General features: G+C 36.6%; 2 protein-coding genes across 2 annotated transcripts; one reads left to right on the forward strand and one right to left on the reverse strand.

The window, feature by feature from the left end:
- Positions 1 to 1,200: 1,200 nt before the first annotated feature.
- Positions 1,201 to 19,709, forward strand: LOC133517384 (lysophospholipid acyltransferase 5). The gene is made up of 4 exons (XM_061850689.1): positions 1,201 to 1,695; positions 3,755 to 4,466; positions 5,268 to 5,402; positions 10,332 to 19,709. The coding sequence occupies exons 2-4, from the start codon at positions 3,758 to 3,760 to the stop codon at positions 10,928 to 10,930; spliced, it is 1,443 nt and encodes a 480-aa protein (XP_061706673.1). The 5' UTR covers positions 1,201 to 1,695; positions 3,755 to 3,757; the 3' UTR covers positions 10,931 to 19,709.
- A 107-nt stretch (positions 19,710 to 19,816) lies between these two features.
- Positions 19,817 to 20,281, reverse strand: LOC133529801 (uncharacterized). Its single transcript, XM_061867615.1, has one exon. The coding sequence runs from the start codon at positions 20,279 to 20,281 to the stop codon at positions 19,817 to 19,819; it is 465 nt and encodes a 154-aa protein (XP_061723599.1).
- Positions 20,282 to 20,814: the final 533 nt, after the last annotated feature.

The following is a 20,814-nucleotide window of genomic DNA, read 5'->3' on the forward strand; positions in this document are numbered from 1 at the left end:
TAAAGCGACCCATTTCGTCCGAGGCAATTCATAGGTCCAACCGGAAGCGAGGGCCGATATAGATCGAGGATTAATGGGCATTTATGCCCGAGTTATACTTCAGTGATATACTCTGCTTTTTTGCTCGCTTTACTTCGATTGCGATGAAAATATGCAGAATATATCCAATACTTATTTAACAGTAATTATTCAAGACTAAAGAAAACCGTACTCGGGCCCGCGCAACGAGGTCGAGGGTGCGCCGGCCGCCTGCTGCAGCCGTGGCAGTTTTCATAGCAAAATTTGAACTTTATTAATAAGGCAATAAGGGTCATAATAGATGATTTTAATGTATGTTCTAGATCATATTAAATAACTTTATGCTGCTTACAGTACACGCGAGTAATGACAATACTTGTGAAAATTTGTCTCTGTAATAACTCAGTGAAAAACAACGTTTTGGCTGCGACGCTACCACTATGTTACTTGCAAAGAGCATATATGGTTACTTGGTTTATTTAGACAGTACCTGGGCGACCGAGCTTTGCTCGGTTATAACTATTTATTGTAATATGGTCTATAGGTGATAATCTTAACTACATTTTTTTACTAAATTAAACTTGTCTAAAACAATAAAAATTAAAAAATTACTGAGCCACTTGAACATATAAAAAAACAAAGTTAGTCACCGGGCGAGATTCGAACCCGTAACACTCGTTTAGCAGTCCGCGTCTTAACCCGCTGGACCAGACGGACAGTGGCCAGCAATACGAAATTAGCGACCATATTCTGCGTCGAAAGAAAAACGCATGAAAACTCGAAAACACGCGTTTTCCCAAACATAAGACTAACCTAGATAGATTGTATACCCCCAAAAACCCCCATATACCAAATTTCAGCGAAATCGTTAGAGCCGTTTCCGAGATCACAGAAATATAATAATATATATATATATACAAGAATTGCTCGTTTAAAGGTAGGTATAAGATAATAAGATATATCTACTGACAGAAAGATTTAAAGGAAGGGAAGAAAAACTCGCATTATTTATCTGTAATTATATAAACAAACTTTCTTATTCTTTATAATGTTTTTTTTTTCGCCAATAATTTGTACAACAAGATATCAAATTTTGATATTTATTCGAGTACTTATTTTGAGTCCCGTGCAAGATAATTAAACATTTATTTGGTGTTAAAACAAGCTTTTCTTTCCTGCTTGGAACCCTAATCCTAACAATTTTAGTATTGTTTATGGTGGGCAACAAATAACCCGACCAAATTACATAGGTTATTTTTGGTATGTTGTCAGGAGTGTTAAAACGTGTTTTTAATTTATTCGCATTGCGCATGTTCTGTCTCTCATAGGCGCGGTACATCTATACGATATCTACCATCTATGCAGATTGACGTAAATTGTCCATGGACCTACTCCCTACTTTCACTGCGCTTGCTGTCACTTATGTGACTGCAAAATATGGGTAATGTTAATCAGTTAGCAAGCAGCGAAGAGTTATCAATCGAACGATGTGTAATTTTATCTTTGTGACTAAATTCACTCTGTCCGGATACTTAATTCGATCACTGTGAAGTTAGCCATATTTTCTTGCATAATTTATGGACGTATGGCCGTGATAGTGGCATAGGTAAACTAAATAGTGTAGGTGAAGTATATTCGACTCCGTGTTTGCTGCAGTCTCCAGTGAGCTGCACTTGGGTATGTTTTTAGCACGTTAATAATGCGATTGCGGCTCACTTTATTAAAATACGGCATAAAAGTATAAATTGTGTTAAGCGAAAGTTTAAAATAATGCTGAATTCTTTTGTTCACTCTGTTAATAACGAGGTGCTTTGCTAATCATTATAATAATAACATTCACTCAGTTATTATTACAAGCTTATATTTCGTTTCACCTGTCCCATTGTCTATCTGTATCCCCCATACAGACAAACTGTAGTCAAATCTTGCTAATTAAATTTGACCCTTTTCCTGGTTTCTGATGAAGATGAAAATTTGCATATTTAAGTCAGGAGACAATGCAATGTTATGGTACCATCCAACTGATCCGATGATCCGGAGCTGGCAATAGGAGCTCTGTGAGAAAACAATGCAACCTAATTATGTTTGGGGTTTTTAGAATTGTCTCGACAAGTATTAGTTGCTTGTGGAAAGAAAAGTACAGTATCCAATGAAAAAGCATGTACTAAATTAATGAAATTCTTGAGAGTACTTTTAGTATAATTGTTTCCTCTTTCAACATTATTTTATATGTGCACATGAGAAGTTCTGAAAGAATGAAATAATTATATTTGATTCCTCTATAATTGAACCAGTGTTGGCTTGGCTGGTATAGAATTCTGATAGAAATTCCTAAACCAGGAACCTAGGAGCCAATGCACCAATTTTATTCAATTGTTTTCTAAATTCAGTGACTGATTGAGTGTGAAGCTAGTGAACTCTCAGCTTGGGCATAAACACTTTTGAAGGCTGGCTTTTCTCCTCTATAAGTTGCATTTCTTAACTGAATCAAATGAAAAATTGTGGACAGGTTCTATAATGATGTGGAACTTTTATGTTGATCAAGTTTTAGGATTTTTATTGAAATGGAGGAGCCATACATTCAGTTTTAAGCTATGCAAAGAGACTCATAAGCATATGTCGCGGTTTTCGGTGCGGGAATGTTTTCTTGTATTTATAACTTTGTCTATTGTAAAATAATTACCAAACTATGAATTAAAAATAGAAGGTAAGCTTCAAATGCGCTTAGAAATATTAAAATAGTATTGGTTTTTATAGTTTTAACCTGTTTTTTGGCTAGTTCCCGCACCGAAAACCCCGACGTATGCTCATAAGGTCAACATCTCCCAGAGCACCGAGTCACTAGTATTAATTGGTATAAGCTAATTCTTGATGTGCAGACTGACATTTGTACATTATATTCTAAAATTGTATGTTTAGTTAAGGGCAGTAAAGAAACTGCAGTCGATATAAACCACCCAACTATAGTACAGTACTACAACTATGCATGACCAAGTTGAACAAGTGATTAGGTAACAATACCAATCTTCTTTTTGGTGTTGCCTGGGTTTTTCTTCCTTTTGTGAAAATGTTTCTGTCTGTGAAATTGCAACATTCAAACAATATTCACATTTGAATGAAGTTGTATGTACAATTTAGTTTGGGCTATAGTAGTAGTCAATACCTGTCACTAATTATACAAATCCTACTCCATTATTATTATTCATTTTACCATATATTATACTGCAAAAGCTATTCTTGTGTCTTACACATAACTGTAACTGTCTATTTGCCCAACCTTAAAGGCCTAAAGCAATTTCAACTAAAGACTGAGCACAAAGAATTTCGTACAAAATGTATTTTTATCGGGGGCACTTGCAAACCATTTAGCATAAACGAAAAACAAAAACTTAAGATTAAGAGTTATTTTACTGTTCCTTCTTAAAATATGCTTTTTTGTAACTGTGCAAGTTTTCATCATCATGTCTACTCTTAAGGTTTATTATCTCTAAAGACTATAAATACTGAGCATTAGGTATTATGTTGTTTTTTACAAACTGCAGCAATAATGTAACATAATGGAACCTCTCTTTGCATAATCAACTATGAGTAAGGCATTATTCTGCAAAATTATCAAACTACCTGTTATTAGCAATTTTAAGAAATTGTATGTGGTATGATAATAAATTTTTGGTATAGGTATATTTATAAAATAATAAAATGTATAGGTACTATTCATTAATTTCTTGCTTTTCAGACAATGTGGGGCCTATTCTTCTCCCTTCTGAGCTGGGTAGGGCTCAGCCCTATCCCATTTGTTGCTGGCTTGATTGGGACAACAGAACCGGCTCTCAAATTACTTCTATCAATCTTTATGGTCTATCCTCTGGCAATAGTATACCATCAATATGTCAAACAACATAAAGAGTTACGGAATATCTACTTCATTGTGACAGGCTTTGACATAGCTCTATACAACTTTGGGATATCAATGTACCATAATCTTATCCCAACGCTTGTTATATATTTAACTACAACGATTTTTGGGCCAGGAAAGATAAATGTAATTATAACATTTGCGTTCAACGTAACTTATCTTATGGCTGGATATATTTTGACTGAATCTGAAGATTATGACATTACGTGGACAATGCCTCACTGTGTGTTGACTTTGAAGCTTATAGCTTTGTCGTTTGACATGTGGGACCACCAAAGGATGAAAGCAGGAGAGCAACTGTCTGCTACAAATCAAAAGACAGCAATTGAGAATCCACCCACATTAATAGAGCTGCTTGGATTTGTGTACTTTCCCTCGTGTTTCCTAGTAGGCCCTCAGTTTTCATTCCAACGCTACATAGACTTTGTTCATGGAAAATTCCCATTGGAGCAGTATGCTGGCCTATATGAAAAGGAATCTCTCAAGAGACTTCTGCAAGGCATACTTTATTTGGTAGCATTCCAACTAGGAGGTAAGAACTTTCCAGGAATTTATTAATAGGAGATATTATGCAAAACTCTGCGTAGGGGGCACAAACTGAGGGCCTGCCGCAAAACACGAAAATAAAAGTTTCGTTATATGCCTCTCTATCATTCTTGCATATTCGAGCGGAGGCAGATAATGAAATTTCGATTTTCACATTTTGCAGTAGGCCTGTGTAAACAAACCGCCTTGATGCAGCAATGTCTCTATGGTGTAGGATATGTGATAGTGCTGCTCTCTGGCAGCAGAACATTGCATAATACTCCCTATTAATTGTAGTATTTATATAAATAATATTAATAGTATAATTAAATTGCAGATTAGTTAATGAACATTATATTATTATTATATATTTTAGAATGAAATAACACTGTAGGCTACAATAATTATATAGGCTGTACACTACCAACACATTCAGAAATGTTGTTGTTCAGCAAATTAGTATTGTAGATATTATTCTGGTGCGTCTACTAAGTTAGATTAATTTTGGTTGAAATAGAGCCATTGAAAAATTAACTAGGACTCAGTCAAGAAAATAAGGTTTCCGTTTCTTTCTTTACGTATTTCGTCAGGTAACAAGCAAAAGTCACTAATTACAAAAAAAAATAATTAAATAAAAATCAACCTTATTTTAGTAGTAATATGTTTCATTATGGCTATAAACTTGTGGTGGTAATTAGTGAGTTTTGCTTGTCACCTGACGATTTCATATATTGCTCCTTAGATGCGTTACTATAAGCAATTATAATAATAATAAAAAATGGCTTATGGATTGTTTGTTATATTTCAGTGAGCGTATTTAGCATGCAGTACATGCAATCAGACGAGTTCTGGGAGCGGTCCATCTTCTACCGCCACCTGTACTGCGGGCTGTGGGCGCACTTTGCCCTCTACAAGTACATATCCTGCTGGCTGCTCACTGAAGGTACCCAACTCGTACAACCATATACCGTAAAATGCTGCTAATTGAGAGCCACAGGGATATTTGGAACAGAAAATTATGTTTATTCTGATGTTGTACTCCAAAAATTGTACCTAATAGATCCAGTTTACAATACGTAATAATTCTGATAAGTTACAAGGATAGCACATGCTTCATACAAAAATAAATATTTATTTATTGTGTCAACACAACTTGCCTAGATACTCATAAATTTGTATTACTTGATTATGAATATATTAGGAGTTATTGTCAAAGTTCATGTTCATTTATGTTTAGCATAGGTAAAAATATTTCTTTGTTCCTAAAGTCCAAAGTTGTTTCCGTCGATTATAACAAGATCTAACTCATTATTTATGTCTTAACAGTAGGTAATTCGTTAATTATATTCTTGTTTGAACAATGACTGGTGATTGGAATTTGTAACACATCATGCTAATTCAGGGTTCATGTGTTGCAATGGGCATGGTTCTGGTTTTGTGGTTCATTTTTCGCTTCAGGATATCTGACTTGCTTTATGTGGACTTACATATATGGTCATAAGTATTGCTTCAATATTCTGTATTTCAACTCTAAAAATGCTATGTTCGTATCCTTTCAGTGCCGTGAAAATGAATAAAAACGGCTAGAAAGAAATAGATATACTTCTTTATTAAAATTAAAAGGTATTTTATTCAAACGTGATGTAAAAAGAAATCGAGTACCGTGTTTAGGCAACGAAGCTTGCTTACCATTGTTAGTTTTGTGTATGATTGGATTGATTTAGATTAGTGTGTTTGACACAATGGTAAACATTACATCGTTGCAATAAGTGTATCGAAAGAAATCTTATACCTGTAAAATTAATTATGCTGGGAAGTTCTAAGACAGCCCTGTTTGCAAACACTAACTCGCACTAAACACTAATCAAAGTGTAGGTACCTAAACTGCCGTGCTAATTCAAAAGGACGCATGTCATCAGTGTGGGTTTAGATAAATCAGTGAATTTAGATTTTTACTAATCGCACGTTCAAAACTTAATTGATTTCTGAAATTCTCATACATAAATGAAAAAAAAAAAACGTTTTAATACTTTTAATAGGCAAGGAATACTAGTAATATTTATTTTATTTATTGCTTAAATTACTCAAAAATCGACATGCGTCCTTTTCACATAACATTTGGAAGTAAACTGCTACGTAAATCGGACGCTTGTCTAAATTACGGCCATTTAGCTTTGGGAATTATAGATTGAAGGAAATATTATTTACTAATAAGATAACTTTTTTTCTCTTTTTCGTTATGGATCTTCCAATTTTGGCAGCTTCCACAATCATTTGTTTCCGTATCATCATTTGTATGAATTTTGATGTGTATGCGAAATTCTTCACATCACTCACAGTCGTCGTGACCTCACTTCCCAATTGATATTTTGTCTGTAGTACTTACTCTTTCCCATAAAATAACCAATAACAAATACTTTAGAAGTTCAACAACAACTGGCGGTGATTTGTATAAAATTAACACTAATTACAAGCATACATAATATACTTTTAACTGTAATTGAAAAAAAAACATTATTTTGATAATATGTTGGTAGGTATTTATAATAAGTAGTACTTACACGTTTGGATGAAAAGACGAAAAGGCATCAAGATCAACAACAAATATTTATCGAATCTCCGTTTTGCTGATGACCTGGTAATATTAGCCCACAGTGCAACCGAGCTCAGGACACTACTGCAAGAACTAAATGCACAGAGCCAACAAGTAGGTTTAGAAATGAACGAAGAAAAAACTAAAGTTATGACTAACTCAAAAAAAGTGACTATACAAATAGAGAATACATCATTGGAATATGTCACAGAGTATATCTACCTTGGGAAACAAGTATCTTTCACAGACTGCACAAATAAAGAAATAGCAAGAAGAATTGGACAGACATGGAAGAAATATTGGTCTATGAAGGATATATTCAAGAATAAAATACCAATGAAACTCAAAAAACTAGCCTTTGATTCATGCATACTACCCTGTCTTACATATGGTAGTCAAACATGGTCACTCACAGGAGATCTCATCAAACAAATTCAAGTATGTCAACGGTCAATAGAGAGAAGTGTCCTTAACATAAAATTAACTAACAGAGTTAGAAACATAGAGATAAGAAGGAGAACTAAATTTAGAGACGCGGCAGTACATATTTTAAAGCAAAAATACAATTGGGCAGGGCACATAGCCAGAATGAAAAATAACAGATGGACAAAAATAGCTACGAATTGGAATCCAAAAGTTGGAAAAAGAAAAAAGGGCAAACCAAAAACAAGATGGGAAAAAGACCTCATAGAATCAATAGGAAAAAACTGGAAAGAAATGGCAATAGATAGACAAAAATGGAAGAAAATGCTGGACAAATACCTAAATATAATAGAAAAAGGCGATTCGGAAGAGGCCTAGGTCAAAAGACCTTACGAACATGTTCATAGGAATTGTTAATACAATAAGGAATTGTTAAATAGACTGCCAACAGTTCGTATAATAAAGGCTTTAATATTTAATATAACACGTTTGGATGCAAGTAGTTAGTAAAACTTCTACGAGCTAATGTTATTTCGCCCTAAAGCATAAAATTTACTATTTTTCAATCACATTATAAGAAATAGTTAGTAAACTATTTTATTAACTTCTGCTGCGCGCTTCTTCTACGCGCACTAAGTAGTAAGGTATGTAAACACAGGTACGAGGGTGGATTGAAAAATTCGCGGCCTGAATATTAAAAACAAAACAGGTTTTTTTAATTTTTTTTTATTTTTCTACATAGTCCCCGTCAAGTTGAATGCACTTGTTCCATCTATATTCCAGAGCCATTACACCACTTTTGAAGAAGCTTTCCTCGAGACCTTCAAAATAGGCATCCACCTTAGCTTGGACCTCGGCGTTGCTTGAAAATTTCATACCACCCATATGTTTTTTTTTTTAAATTAGGGAACAGATGAAAGTCCGATGGTGCTAAATCGGGTGAATAGGGTGGGTGGGGCAATAATTCAAACCCACATTTGGCAATCTCCGCCATCGATTTTAGTGACGTGTGAACACGTGCATTGTCCTGGTGGAAGATAACTTTCTTTGTCAACATTCCAGGTCTTTTTATCTTCAGAGCCTCGCGTAATCTGCGTAATAACTCGCAATAATAGTCGGAATTTATAGTTTTACGTCTCTGGAGATAGTCAACCATTATTATTCCCTTTGCATCCCAGAAAACAGATGCCATGACTTTATTGGCCGACAAAATTGCTTTGGCTTTTTTGGGAGGCGGAGATCCAGGACGAACCCACTGCTTCGATTGCTGTTTGGTCTCTGGTGTATAGTGGTGGACCCACGTCTCGTCCATAGTTACAAATCTGTCCAAAAAGTCTTGAGTATCGGCTTCATACAGGTCTAGACATTCACGTGAATTAGTACGGCGAGCGATTTTTTGTTCCACTGAAAGAAGCCTCGGGACCCATCTCGCCGACACCTTGGAAAACCTAATTCGTTGACTATAATATTTTGAGTTCTTTCATAAGAGATGCCTACGATGTCAGCTATTTCCCGCACCTTTAATCGCCGGTCTTTCATTATCATTTCGCATATAATTGCCACATTGTCCGTGTTAGGCACCGTTGTTGGCGTCCCGGGACGAGGGTCATCTGCGATACTATCTCGTCCACGCTTGAATTCAGCTGGCCATTTTTTCACCATCGTATATGACGGACAGGATTGCCCTAATGTACTTTGCATGTCATCATAAATTTGCTTCGGTGTCAATCCTTTTTTATGCAGGTATTTAATCACAGCACGCTGCTCTAATTTCTCCATTTTCATGATATCTACCGACACGTAACTTTAAATATGCCGTAAAATTGCTTTTAAATATAGACGCCAATTGAAATTTCGCGGGAAGACAGTTGAATAATGACAGTTCAAAATGGCGGCAAAAAGAAGAAAAAAGTTTTATTTTAATTGGCCAGGCCGCGAATTTTTCAATCAACCCTCGTACTTACATTTTCATTATCTCATAAACTTGAAATTTCAGGTAAAAAAACACTCCAATCACACATACCCATTTACCACAAATGAATTTCAAAATCTCATGTACTTTACGACATTACTGGGGTGTACAAATTATTATTACGGTATATTACGTAGATGAAATGAAGTACCGTTTTATCCATCTACCATCTACCTTCATTCCGAGTTAAATCGTCGCGTTCACTAATTTATAAAGACGCATGTCAGATACCTATATTTATCCTTAACTCATTAGTAAAATAGAGATAAAGAGTTTTTGCTTAGCAACTGACACACAGGTCTAACTGGCTTAAGATATGCTATGATATTGGACATGTGTAAAATTTTCTTAGTAACTTTTTGAAAAATATACAGGTCTAACTGGCTTAAGATATGCTATGATATTGGACATGTGTAAAATTTTCTTAGTAACTTTTTGAAAAATATTGCTAACAAAAATTTGTTTTTGTAATACGAGCTACACAAAAGATGCATTCGTATCTGATCTATTTAAAAATGGTAAAAAGTAAAAATTGATTTTGGGAGATGCGTCCTTTTGAATTAGCACGGCAATAAATAGGGCCTATGGTGTATTTTCAGTTAACCGCAACTTTATAGGATAGTTGAGAAATTGAGGGAATTATCATTGGAATCGAAGGTCACAAAGCTATATTATTTATTCCTTTACTCATATATAAACACATTTAGGTATAATTTTGGTTTGCGGTTACTCATATATAAACACATTTAGGTATAAATGTTCTTTATAAGAGTCAGTTGCTTTGACATGACGCAAATTTAGAACTTAATGCATTGCGTTATGTAGTTTTTGCTAGAAAAATCGTAGGTGTAGTCATAAGTAATAGAATTGATGTGTTTATGCAGCCTCATGCATCCGGTTCGGGTTGTCGTACAACGGGTCGGCGCCGACGGCGGGAGGCGCGCTGGCGCCGCGCTGGGACGGCTGCAGCAACATCAAGCTGCTGCGCTTTGAGTTCGCTACCAAGTTCCAGCACTACATCGACAGCTTCAACTGCAACACCAACCACTTCGCCGCCGAGTACATCTACAAGCGACTCAAATTCCTCGGCAACAGAAACGCTAGCCAATTTTTCACATTGCTTTTCTTAGCGCTCTGGCACGGAACCGGGTCCGGCTATTATATGACTTTCTTCAACGAATTCATTATCATCTTCATGGAGAAAGGTTTGGAATCTATTTTGACCAAACACGAGTTTTATCATACCATGTGGTCCAACAATATCGTGCAGTACATTTTGTACGCCGTGCTGAAGCTCTACACCATAGTATTTATGGGTTGGAGTTTGGTTCCTTTTGACCTCAAATCATTCTCCAAATGGTGGAACATCTACTCGAGTCTGTATTTTTCAGGATTTTTCCTGTTCATACCGTGGGCATTCGTTTATAAGCCACTCATTATTTCTGGAATCAAGTACTTCAGGTTAAAAGTTAAGTCTCAATGAAATAAGGGATTCTAGGTCTAATAAGTGATTCAAAGTAAAGATTGGAAATACAAATGACAACTATAAATGTTGACTACTATGAGTAGATCCAATAGCGAGCGAGTGTTTTCGCAAACTCGGACCAGGAAAAATTCAGACTTTAATCTTATAAGTAGATAATGCGTTCTCAAATCTGGTTACCTATCTTATAATTCTAACTTTTCTTACCTATCGTCTGTTATTTGAGGTGTTTAAAATATCATACATACAAAACACCTCTGTATCTATTGTGGTATACATTATTGGCGAATGAATAAAAGGCATAATAAACTAACCAAATGACGTCTTTAAAATACCTAAAAGAACGAACTATAGGAAACAAGATTACTTTAAAAGTGTAAATCCAATCGACTTGATAGTACCTAGTTATAGAAATGTGATAAAAAAAGGTTTTGTGCTTAGGCGAGTTTCCGAAGTAGATAGGTAGATACGTAGTTAAATCATATTATTAAATACTTATGCAAGTATAACTCTTATTACTTATAATCTAGTTCGCTTTCTTTACTATAATAGCTACCACGTACCTGTCCTGTTTCTATCACCTCCTTTAACTTATTCTTATTTCCGGTTAAACGGGTTTTCAAAGTTATTATTATTAGACAAAGTAGATACTGTAACACTCCATCTTTACCTGTAAAAAAATGAATATCAATCAAACCTTTTGGTTTTACAATAATATTCTTAACTACTAGCTTAATACCTATGTAAGGAAGGCTGTGATGTGAAGCAAAAAGCACAAAGTTCAAAAAGTCCACTGCTGCATAATTAATGTATAATAGGTACCTAATTTATACGATACAGATGTCACAAACTAACATTCAGTACAACAACCAGCATAAAAATGTACTTGTTGTCTTTCCATAAACTTTCGCTCTCACTGATACAGGCAATTTAATAATTCATAATAACAACTTACAGATTTAAAAATAGGTATAGGTGTAGAGTAGATGTACTGACGTCCTGTAATTTGTAGTAGACCCACTACCAATACACATAAATTGCTGATAGACATTAAGCTTAGGTACAGCTTATAATATGTTGTTCTCATGTGGCAGGCCATATTTGATCTGGTATATAAAATGCTAATGTCAGAACCTTGTGGCTCCGTAGGCATAAATTCCTATATTGTAGAAGAATGCCGTAAATTCAAATCTTCCACAACACAAGGCAAACACACAAACACAAATCTTAAATCAAGTTGGCAACCCAATGTTAGTGCAGTGACTAAAAGTTGTCTATGTAGGTATTGAAAAAATAAATAGGCGCTCCTCAATAATAAATGTATATGTAATTTGGCAATTTGATATTTCTTATAAAGAACAAGTTTTAAGGTATGCTGAATTGACACTAGTACCTAAGTGCGCGTCTGTGCGTTACACGTTTCAATCACTATATGCATACAGTGTATTCAGTTCAAAACTATATCGATACCTCGGCCGAAATGCTGTGTCAATTTGTGATCAAGTCACATCACAAAATTAAAAATAGTAAGAATTTTAATAACTAAGAATTTGTTACATATGTCATACATACGAGAACTGCATTAATGTATGAAATGTTAAACGTTTACGTTGAACGTAGGTACAGACCGCTCCAATATCCAGTCCGCTCGACTCTGTAGTAGACCTGCACAGGAATGCCATCTATATTTTGCTGCGACTCAGCAAATCGCGCCAAGGGTTAGTTATAAATAGCGGACGGGATGATTGGCGCGAGCCATAACAACTTAACAGATCGATGGTTCATCATCATCAAGGAGTTGCACAGTAATAGGTACCTTACCATAATAAACTACTTGTTACTAATTCGAGTTTAAGGTCAAACGGGGTGAATAGGGATGAAATCGGAATAGGACCTTACCTGATAAACTGATAATTTCTTAAAAACTACCCACACAAATTATAGCATGAAATAGTACATTATGATACAAGTGTGCTAAGTTGGTCATTACACACTAGGCGATATTGTGCGCGCGAGCTGTAAGCGAGCGCGCAATAAAAAAATCTGATGTGTGTAATGACCAATGCACACGCGTTTCATACGACGTTTTTCAACACACTTGCGAGGAAGTAAATAAACTTATAAATTAGATTTTTTTTTGTCAAAACAGTAAAAGTACAATTTTCAAAATGGTGGCTTACAGTTTTAACATCTAATAATGGCACCAAAGTGTGCTAGGCTTGTAGGCACTTATTCGCCAGTTCATTTAAGTAAGCTACCAATACGTTTTTCAAGAAAGACTAGGCGTTTTTGCTGATTTTCCATTGAATAAAAGTTTGATATGCCGCCAATTATTTTTCACCAGATTTTGATGGTAAAAGGCTACCGTTCTCGACTTTTGCCTCGTAGTATTGCTGGCAGCGGCGTAAATTTTAGAAATGTGTTCTTCATTTTCAATGCTTGAAAATGACATTTTCGTCAAAATGTAAACTAAAAGCATGCAAAACTATTCCAATTTTATGACAAATACGGAAAATACTGACGCGAGTTAAAAAAATTGTATTAATCGACCAAATTAAGAAGGCTCCGTTTGCATGCATATTATTAGCAATCGGTTACCTTCTTAACTCAGTCGGATAATATAATGAAAAAGCACTAGTATTATAATATACTGAAAGAGCACGCGTGTTTAATATCTAGGATTATGAGCCAAAAATTGGTGAAATAAAAACGTCGTTTGAGCAAGTGTATTGAAAAAACTATTATTTAACCGATTTGTATTAGTAGATTTTAAGAAATATGACGGTGGAAACTGATTGATTGAATTTAAAATACACCTCGACGTCGTGACATGAAACTATCGCAGTAATCGAAGACCATATTAGTTTTTAAGAAATTATCAGGTAAATCTTATTCTAAGTTTATATCCCTATTCACTCTGGTCGACGGTATTAATTTTAATTTACTAAGCATAATAAAAGTTAAGCTTCAACCACGCCATAGTCAACTTCTATTAATTTCTAACGAAACGACTCGAAGTTAACCACTGGGCTTTTACTTAAGTTAAATGGTAATGTGTATTCTATAGGGTGGGTAATTTTACTTTTATTTTATTTTATTAGCACTGCAGTTAAAAAAAGGTGCCATTGGGTGATTAATTATTGCACGTATTGTTTTATTTTTAGCTTTAATATTTACTGCCTCCGATTATTTTTGTCTTTTTAGCTTAAGTTTAAATAAATACTCCGTAGATATACTCCGCAGACCATACAATAGTACATTATGATTCTTATAATATACTGAAAAAGCACGCGTGTTTAATATCTAGGATTATGAGCCAAAAATCGGTGGAATAAAAACGTCGTTTTGAGCAAGTGTGTTGAAAAATATAATTATATTCTTATGAAAACTTTGAAATGGATCCGTTAGGTAAAATAATAATACCGATTGTAAAATAATTTAAATACTGTTTATTGGCATTATTATGTAGCTTTTATAATTATGCCCGAAGGAAAACGATATTTTTTTTCTCCATACACAAGTGGCCCACTCTAATGTTCTAGTACTTAAATTCTTAAAGCGTAAGTTTGAGAAGTTAATCTATACCATGTTTTTAAAAAAACTCAGTTATTGAGTTTTACAATTACTGAATAATGTAGTAGCACTGTCTGTTACCCACGTCAGACCTTTTTAGTACAGCCTATCAATCTTTGCATCGAACGATAAAACGCTATTTTAAATATATAGATGTAATTATATACATAGTACACTACAAGTAATACACACTTTCATAGTTACTATTTAATAGTCAATTCATAATACATATTATATATAGCCACTCTTAGGTACTTTGCGAGTTGTGCATATTGCATTAATAGAGGTGGGTCTGCGGCTTCGGGCACGGGTTACATAAAACTACAGCAGATTCATCACCCATAATACTATTACCTTCAGTAATACTATTGCGTATTTTACAAGTATGTAAGGTAGAAAAATATCTGTTATCAAGGATTGACGTATTTGCTCTAGTATCGTGTAATTTGTGCTTAGGATAGTAAGTTAACACCTGAGCGCTATGTGAAAAGATGAGTACGTTATTAGTAGGTATATGGTAAATAAATTCCTTGTAATCTACCGAAGATATGTCACTGTGATTGACTTAAGACGGAGGGTAGAGGTAAGGAGAACACTCTATGTGTATGAAAAGTGTCCATCAAAAAACCTTAACTAGGTGGCGCCACAACAAACAAATTTTTGACTTTGATAATAAAATTCTAATTACTGACAGCGCATTTCACCCTGTCAATAACGTCTAACGTCTTACTCCTTGTGCTACACTAGAGCCACCGGAGATATTTCGAACTATAATTTACAGCTGCCAGCTGGACACTAGCAACAGTGCTCCCATAAGAGATTGTTCTCCTTACCTCTACCCTCCATAGACAAAAGCATCAGGTGGGTCGTATGCTTGCCACCAAAGTGTTAAGTAAGACCAAAGCCGATGGCAGGGGCTTAATCAACACGAGTTCGTCTTGTACCGCCCGTGGCACACACAATGTTTTTCATTTCATCACACTTGTGAAGAAAAATCTAAATTATAAGCGAAATAACTCTTAAATACGGTAACATTTCAAACATTCATCCGCCATATTTGTCATTGTTGACAGGTTAGGTACCGAAGGCACAGGTGCATCCAGCATTCGGCCATGATAGATAATTATGTATATTAGCATCGAGAGCACAGACCTATTCGGCATTCAGCCACGATTAAAAATTATGTAAAAAAAAATTAAACGGCTGTTAAATTAATCAAATTAATTAAGATTATAAACAAAAATATTATTAAATTATAAACGTCAGTATTTTAAAAATAAAACTCATTTATGCTACTTGGTTTGTATGAATAAGTGTCATAATAAAAAAGGTATAACTAACTCCCTAGGGAGTTATAGCTTTTTTTTCACAATCCGTACACTTACATGAAATAGGAACTTTTTCGAGCATGTGTGATGAAAATATAATTTTAATGGCAACACAACACAGATCTCTTGCAATAGATTCTGATTAGCTTTGGCTGTATAGTCATTCCCATAAATGTTATGGACAATGTGTAACTTTATTTCTAATAGTCATTATTAATAATTATTGTTGTTTTTTTTTTTCACTTCCAAGTTACGTGGTGGGGTGGGTATTTTCTTTATTGTACAGTCAGCGTCAAATACTTCGTAGCAGTCAAAGTAGCCAAATAGTTCGGTATACCATATATTTAGTATGGTGTATCGAACTATTTGGCCACTTTGACTGCTACGAAGTATTTGACGCTGACTGTACCTATTGTACGGTCGTATGTTATGTGGCTCAGGCTATTTGTACTTTATTGTTTATTATTTATCTGATTGTACGATTAATGAATTATACGTATAGACATATCTGTTTAATTTGTTATATTTATAAGCTTTTATTTAACTTGCAATGTATCTATGTTTGTTTGTACGGATCAAATCTTGCAAGTTAAATTTGACCCACTTCCCAGTTTCCGATAAAGCTGAAAATTTTCATACATATGTAAGTACGGTGACAATGCAATATTAAGGTACCATCGAGCTGATCTGATGATGGAGACAAGAGGTGGCCATAAACAACGCAACCATATTGTGTTTGGAGGATTCGCGATTGTCAGCTTTTGCGAATAACTGACAGGCCAATATCGTCCGGCGAATTGGTAATCAGTGGGCCCCCTTAAGACGAAAGTGGACGAGAGCACTACACAGTTTACCAGACGGGTAGCATAATTTAAAGTTGTCAAGTTTAATTTCATTCCAATCGCTTTTACGGACAAATGCACGAGCAAGTAGAGGGCTCAAGCGATCCAACTGTAAAACCGGTTGTGATTACCTATGCCGTTACGGGTCTCGGGAGTAGCCTTACACTGGTCGTTGAGAGCTACATTCGCCCGCAATGAGAACACGGGCAGAGTTCGTCGTTATTGAATGTGTTGGGCTGTGTGCAAGCACAGAGCTCGAGGCGTGGGAGCGGACACCTGCAGACTTCCCTCTGCGCCTTGTATTGATCGAAAGCCTCACGAATTTTTACGACCTTAGATAGCAATATTACCACAGTAAAATCTGATTCAATGGGAATTGAATAAATAGCCACGAAATCGGCGATTGCAGTCCTTAATAAGGGTCATAAAGATTCATTTTTTGATTAAGTACCTAAATATTTTCGGAAATGATCACTTCGAAAGGAAAAATAAGTATTCGTTGATCTATGGCTCTAAAATTATGAAAGTGATGCAGTCTTTTATTTATTAATGGTATCACTAGATCCGGATTGAGGATCAAATTGCTACATCGGACCCATTTCATTAGTTAGGGCAATATAAAAATGCATTTCAAAGTCGTCAAGTTGCGTTTGGCGGTCATTTTTTTTGTGATTAATTGCTCATTTTCTGTTTAAACTAGATTATGTTAATACAATCCCAATTATGATTATTGTAAAGACAAATTTAATTTAATTACGACATCTAATTTAATCCAGTAACTTGATACATATTAGCGTTTGCGTCAAAATCTTCTTTAGATATGGGCGATATAATATAAAGGACTAGTTTTTAATAGTATCTCTCAGAGCGTTTTTAAAGTAGACTAAATTTACTACAATATTAGACTAGAATTGTCTCTGTAGTCCTAATAGTTTCCGAGATAAAACCTTCCAAAGTTTATAATTTTTTCGAACTTGAATAAAACGGGACCAATATATAAAATTCAATTAATAAAATAGTTTTCAAAATCGGTTCCGAAATGACGGAGTTAAGAAGTAACAAACGTTATAAAAAAAAACACAACCGAATTGAGAACTTTTGAAATCGATTAAAAATAGACTATTATTTATAATCGAATGATGCAATCGGTGTGGCTAATTACTTATTAAGAGGGAAGTACCTATACCATGTGATTGTCCATACAAAAAGAGAAAACGTTTTTCCACTTCTAAACTTTTTCCTTTTTTAGTCACGGACTTATAAGATTATCCACATGAGAAGTCAAAGTGGGCCGTTCTATTTAGGGTGACCATGAGTTATATGTGGGTCATTCTCGCATTTCGTGCAAATCGGTGTTTTAGGTAATTTACCAAAAATGTGTTGTTGTTTTCGAATATCTGTAAAAGCAAGGTTGTAACATACGGCCTAAAGTATATGTCTCTTCAACGAACAATTCTAAAAAGGTAATAGTTTTCTTTATATTTACAATTAACACCCAATTTTTTCATTCCTCTCTACATGTAACGCATGAAGGTATAACTTTGACCTACATTTGAACCTTAAGATACTTAAAATAGAAAACTCGTTGTTTGCTCACTTAATGACTAATTTAGTAATGTTTTAAATCGTTTAATATTAGAAGCTAGATATTAACAGTTAAAATTATACAGCCTTATAAGTGTATGGTTCAAGTAATTTCTTCATTACCGACGCGAGAAATGGATTAGCTATATTTTGCTACATAGCAAGGGTATATAGCGTCTACCGCCGATGCTACGCATTGTTCGTCAGTCAGTTGGACGCGTGATCTCGTAGTGGACGCGCGTATGCCGCTGTTAGCGAACATACCTACGTTCTCGCGTGTCGAAAAGGAGTGTGGTTCAAAACAATCTTCATCGCCATCCAGTGATTTACACAGTAAGTTCCAAGTGTACATTATTATAATTATACTTAATGAAGTGTTTTAGTGTTGCCTTCCAGATGGTTTATTCTGCAAAATTAAGGTCTGATGCCAACCGACGTAGGCGACAAAAACTTCCAAAACTTCATTCATATCTGTTTCATTCACTTCTTTTCCTTCCAGTTTTACTGGGGAAGGTAATGGATGCATTAAGAAGGTAATGTTAATATATTCGAGGCAGTACATTTAATGGAAAGAGGCTCAGTTATTATAAAGATTACGTTGTTATAAACATTTAAAACTGTAGATATGTAATAATAGGGGAGCCCAACCGGGGATTTTTCGGGTTTACTCGAGCGCAGTAGATTAACATAAACCTGCCGCTCTGTTACCTTTACTTGTGATGACACTCAAAACATGAGTGTTCAGTACTTCTGTGATACATACGTTTTGAATGTAGGGGTGCGTCTGATAAATATTAATCTTAAGAAATAGTATATCATAAAAATCTGGTTATTCTACTTCTGGTTTTAGTTCATAAACCTGGTTCGTCGTGCATAGCAGCTCTGGACGAAGATACGGAGCCAACTGCATCGTCGCCGCTCGCGAATTCGTTGCACCGCACTTCGTAACGAAATACGGTGTTACGCATCTCACCCCCGGGCCAGGTCAGCCCATGTGGGGGTAGTATGTGGGACTCGCTCCTCCCACAGCTCTCTCTGCTACACAGAGGGAGGGGAGGAGAATACCCACTAACATCCCCTGCAGCGTCACCCGCTCTGCCGTTACTGGGAGCGCCGAGGTATTGCAGCCATTCTACCACGACGCTCCCCAGCATGGACGCTGGGAGCACCCGCGCTAAGGAAGGAGAGGACCAGGGACGCTATGGCCCTCCCCCTAGACGTGTGGGGCCGTATGGTGGGTACCCAGCCCACCAGCCCTATTGGAAGATCAGACTAAGGCTGCTGCATAGCGCCTTCGCCTTCTCCTCTGCCGTCTGCGCCTGAGAGGATGCGCGTCCACATTTTCCTCGCGTATTCGCTCAGCGGCCTCCTTTTGTGTCATAACGGTTTCACAGAAGGTGGCAACCGCATTCCATGATCTCTCGCTGCATAACATGGCCGAGACAACACTATGCAGCGAGAGATTACGCCCAATAACGCCCGTTAGGGCACCTCTCTCGGTATCCCACCGGTTACACACCTCCAAGGTGTGTTGGGCTGTGTCGTCCGAGTCACCACATTCATGACAGACCGGACTCGGCTCCCGTTGAATTTTGTGCAGGTAGTGACCGAAGCACCACCTGGGTCAGCCGGTATGATAGCACACCTCTTTTCCGCTTTATCCATTCCCGGAACGATGAAAAGAGTGCCCCAATGGTGCGGGTACCATAGGGCAAGTCCTCCAGGTTTTCCTTCCATCGTTCCAGGAGCCTCTCTTCTGCCTGACGTAGCACTCGCTCCGACTCTTCGGGGTCTACGCGTTCTCTCCGCGCCCTCACCTCCGCCCTCATTTGGTACCTCTCCGCCAGTACCTGAGCATCAAGCTCCCACGGAGGGGTATTAGCTAGGAGGCACGCTGCGGCATGGGACACCGTTGAATATGCCCTGATGGTGCGTTGTGCTGCTACTCGCTGAGGCCGCCTGAGTAGGGCGCTGTTGCGCTCCGAGAGCCTATCCGCCCATATTGGCGCCCCATACAGCGCCATACTCCTTAGTACTCCCGCATACAGTCACTGACACGGAGCATTCGGACCGCCTACATTTGGGAGCAGTCGGCACAGGGCTGAGGCATTCAAGTTCCCGGATTTGCGAGCCTCCTATAGCACAATGTTGGCTTCCGTGCAGACTTCGTCAATTATGTCCCCCTCATAGATTTTCGAGACCGGGGTGGAGCTCTTTACAACTTCTGAGCTGATGGCAGGAGTTGCCCTGGTATACTCATAGATGTCCTTCCCTCGTGCACGTATGATACGTCGCTCCGCATCCTCATCAACGTCAGAGATCATTTCATACTCATCCGAATCTATATTCCGCAGTTGTGCTTTAGCTCTTGCCATGCCTGAATATTTACTTCCAGCTTTTCCTCTACGCGCAGTGTTTATTTTTGGGGCAACATCCGGCTACAGATTCCCAGCATCGTCTTCGTGTGCACGTTTCCCATTTTTATAGGGCTTCCCTTAGTCAAATGTTCTTTAAGGACTGCTTTGTTATCACTTTGTTTTAGCATTAAAATGGCCAG

Source organism: Cydia pomonella, chromosome 1 (genome assembly GCF_033807575.1).
Source record: "Cydia pomonella isolate Wapato2018A chromosome 1, ilCydPomo1, whole genome shotgun sequence".
In the NCBI taxonomy this organism is placed as follows: Eukaryota; Metazoa; Arthropoda; class Insecta; order Lepidoptera; family Tortricidae; genus Cydia; species Cydia pomonella.

What these genes read in the sequence shown, in the direction of transcription:
- LOC133517384 (XM_061850689.1), top strand. Translation starts at nt 3,758, where the DNA reads ATGTGGGGCCTATTCTTCTCCCTTCTGAGCTGGGTAGGGCTCAGCCCT. An exon ending in GGTAGCATTCCAACTAGGAG is followed by an intron (nt 4,467 to 5,267) that starts GTAAGAACTTTC and finishes GTTATATTTCAG; the next exon opens with TGAGCGTATTTAGCATGCAG. An exon ending in CTGCTGGCTGCTCACTGAAG is followed by an intron (nt 5,403 to 10,331) that starts GTACCCAACTCG and finishes GTGTTTATGCAG; the next exon opens with CCTCATGCATCCGGTTCGGG.
- LOC133529801 (XM_061867615.1), bottom strand. Translation starts at nt 20,281, where the DNA reads ATGGCGCTGTATGGGGCGCCAATATGGGCGGATAGGCTCTCGGAGCGC.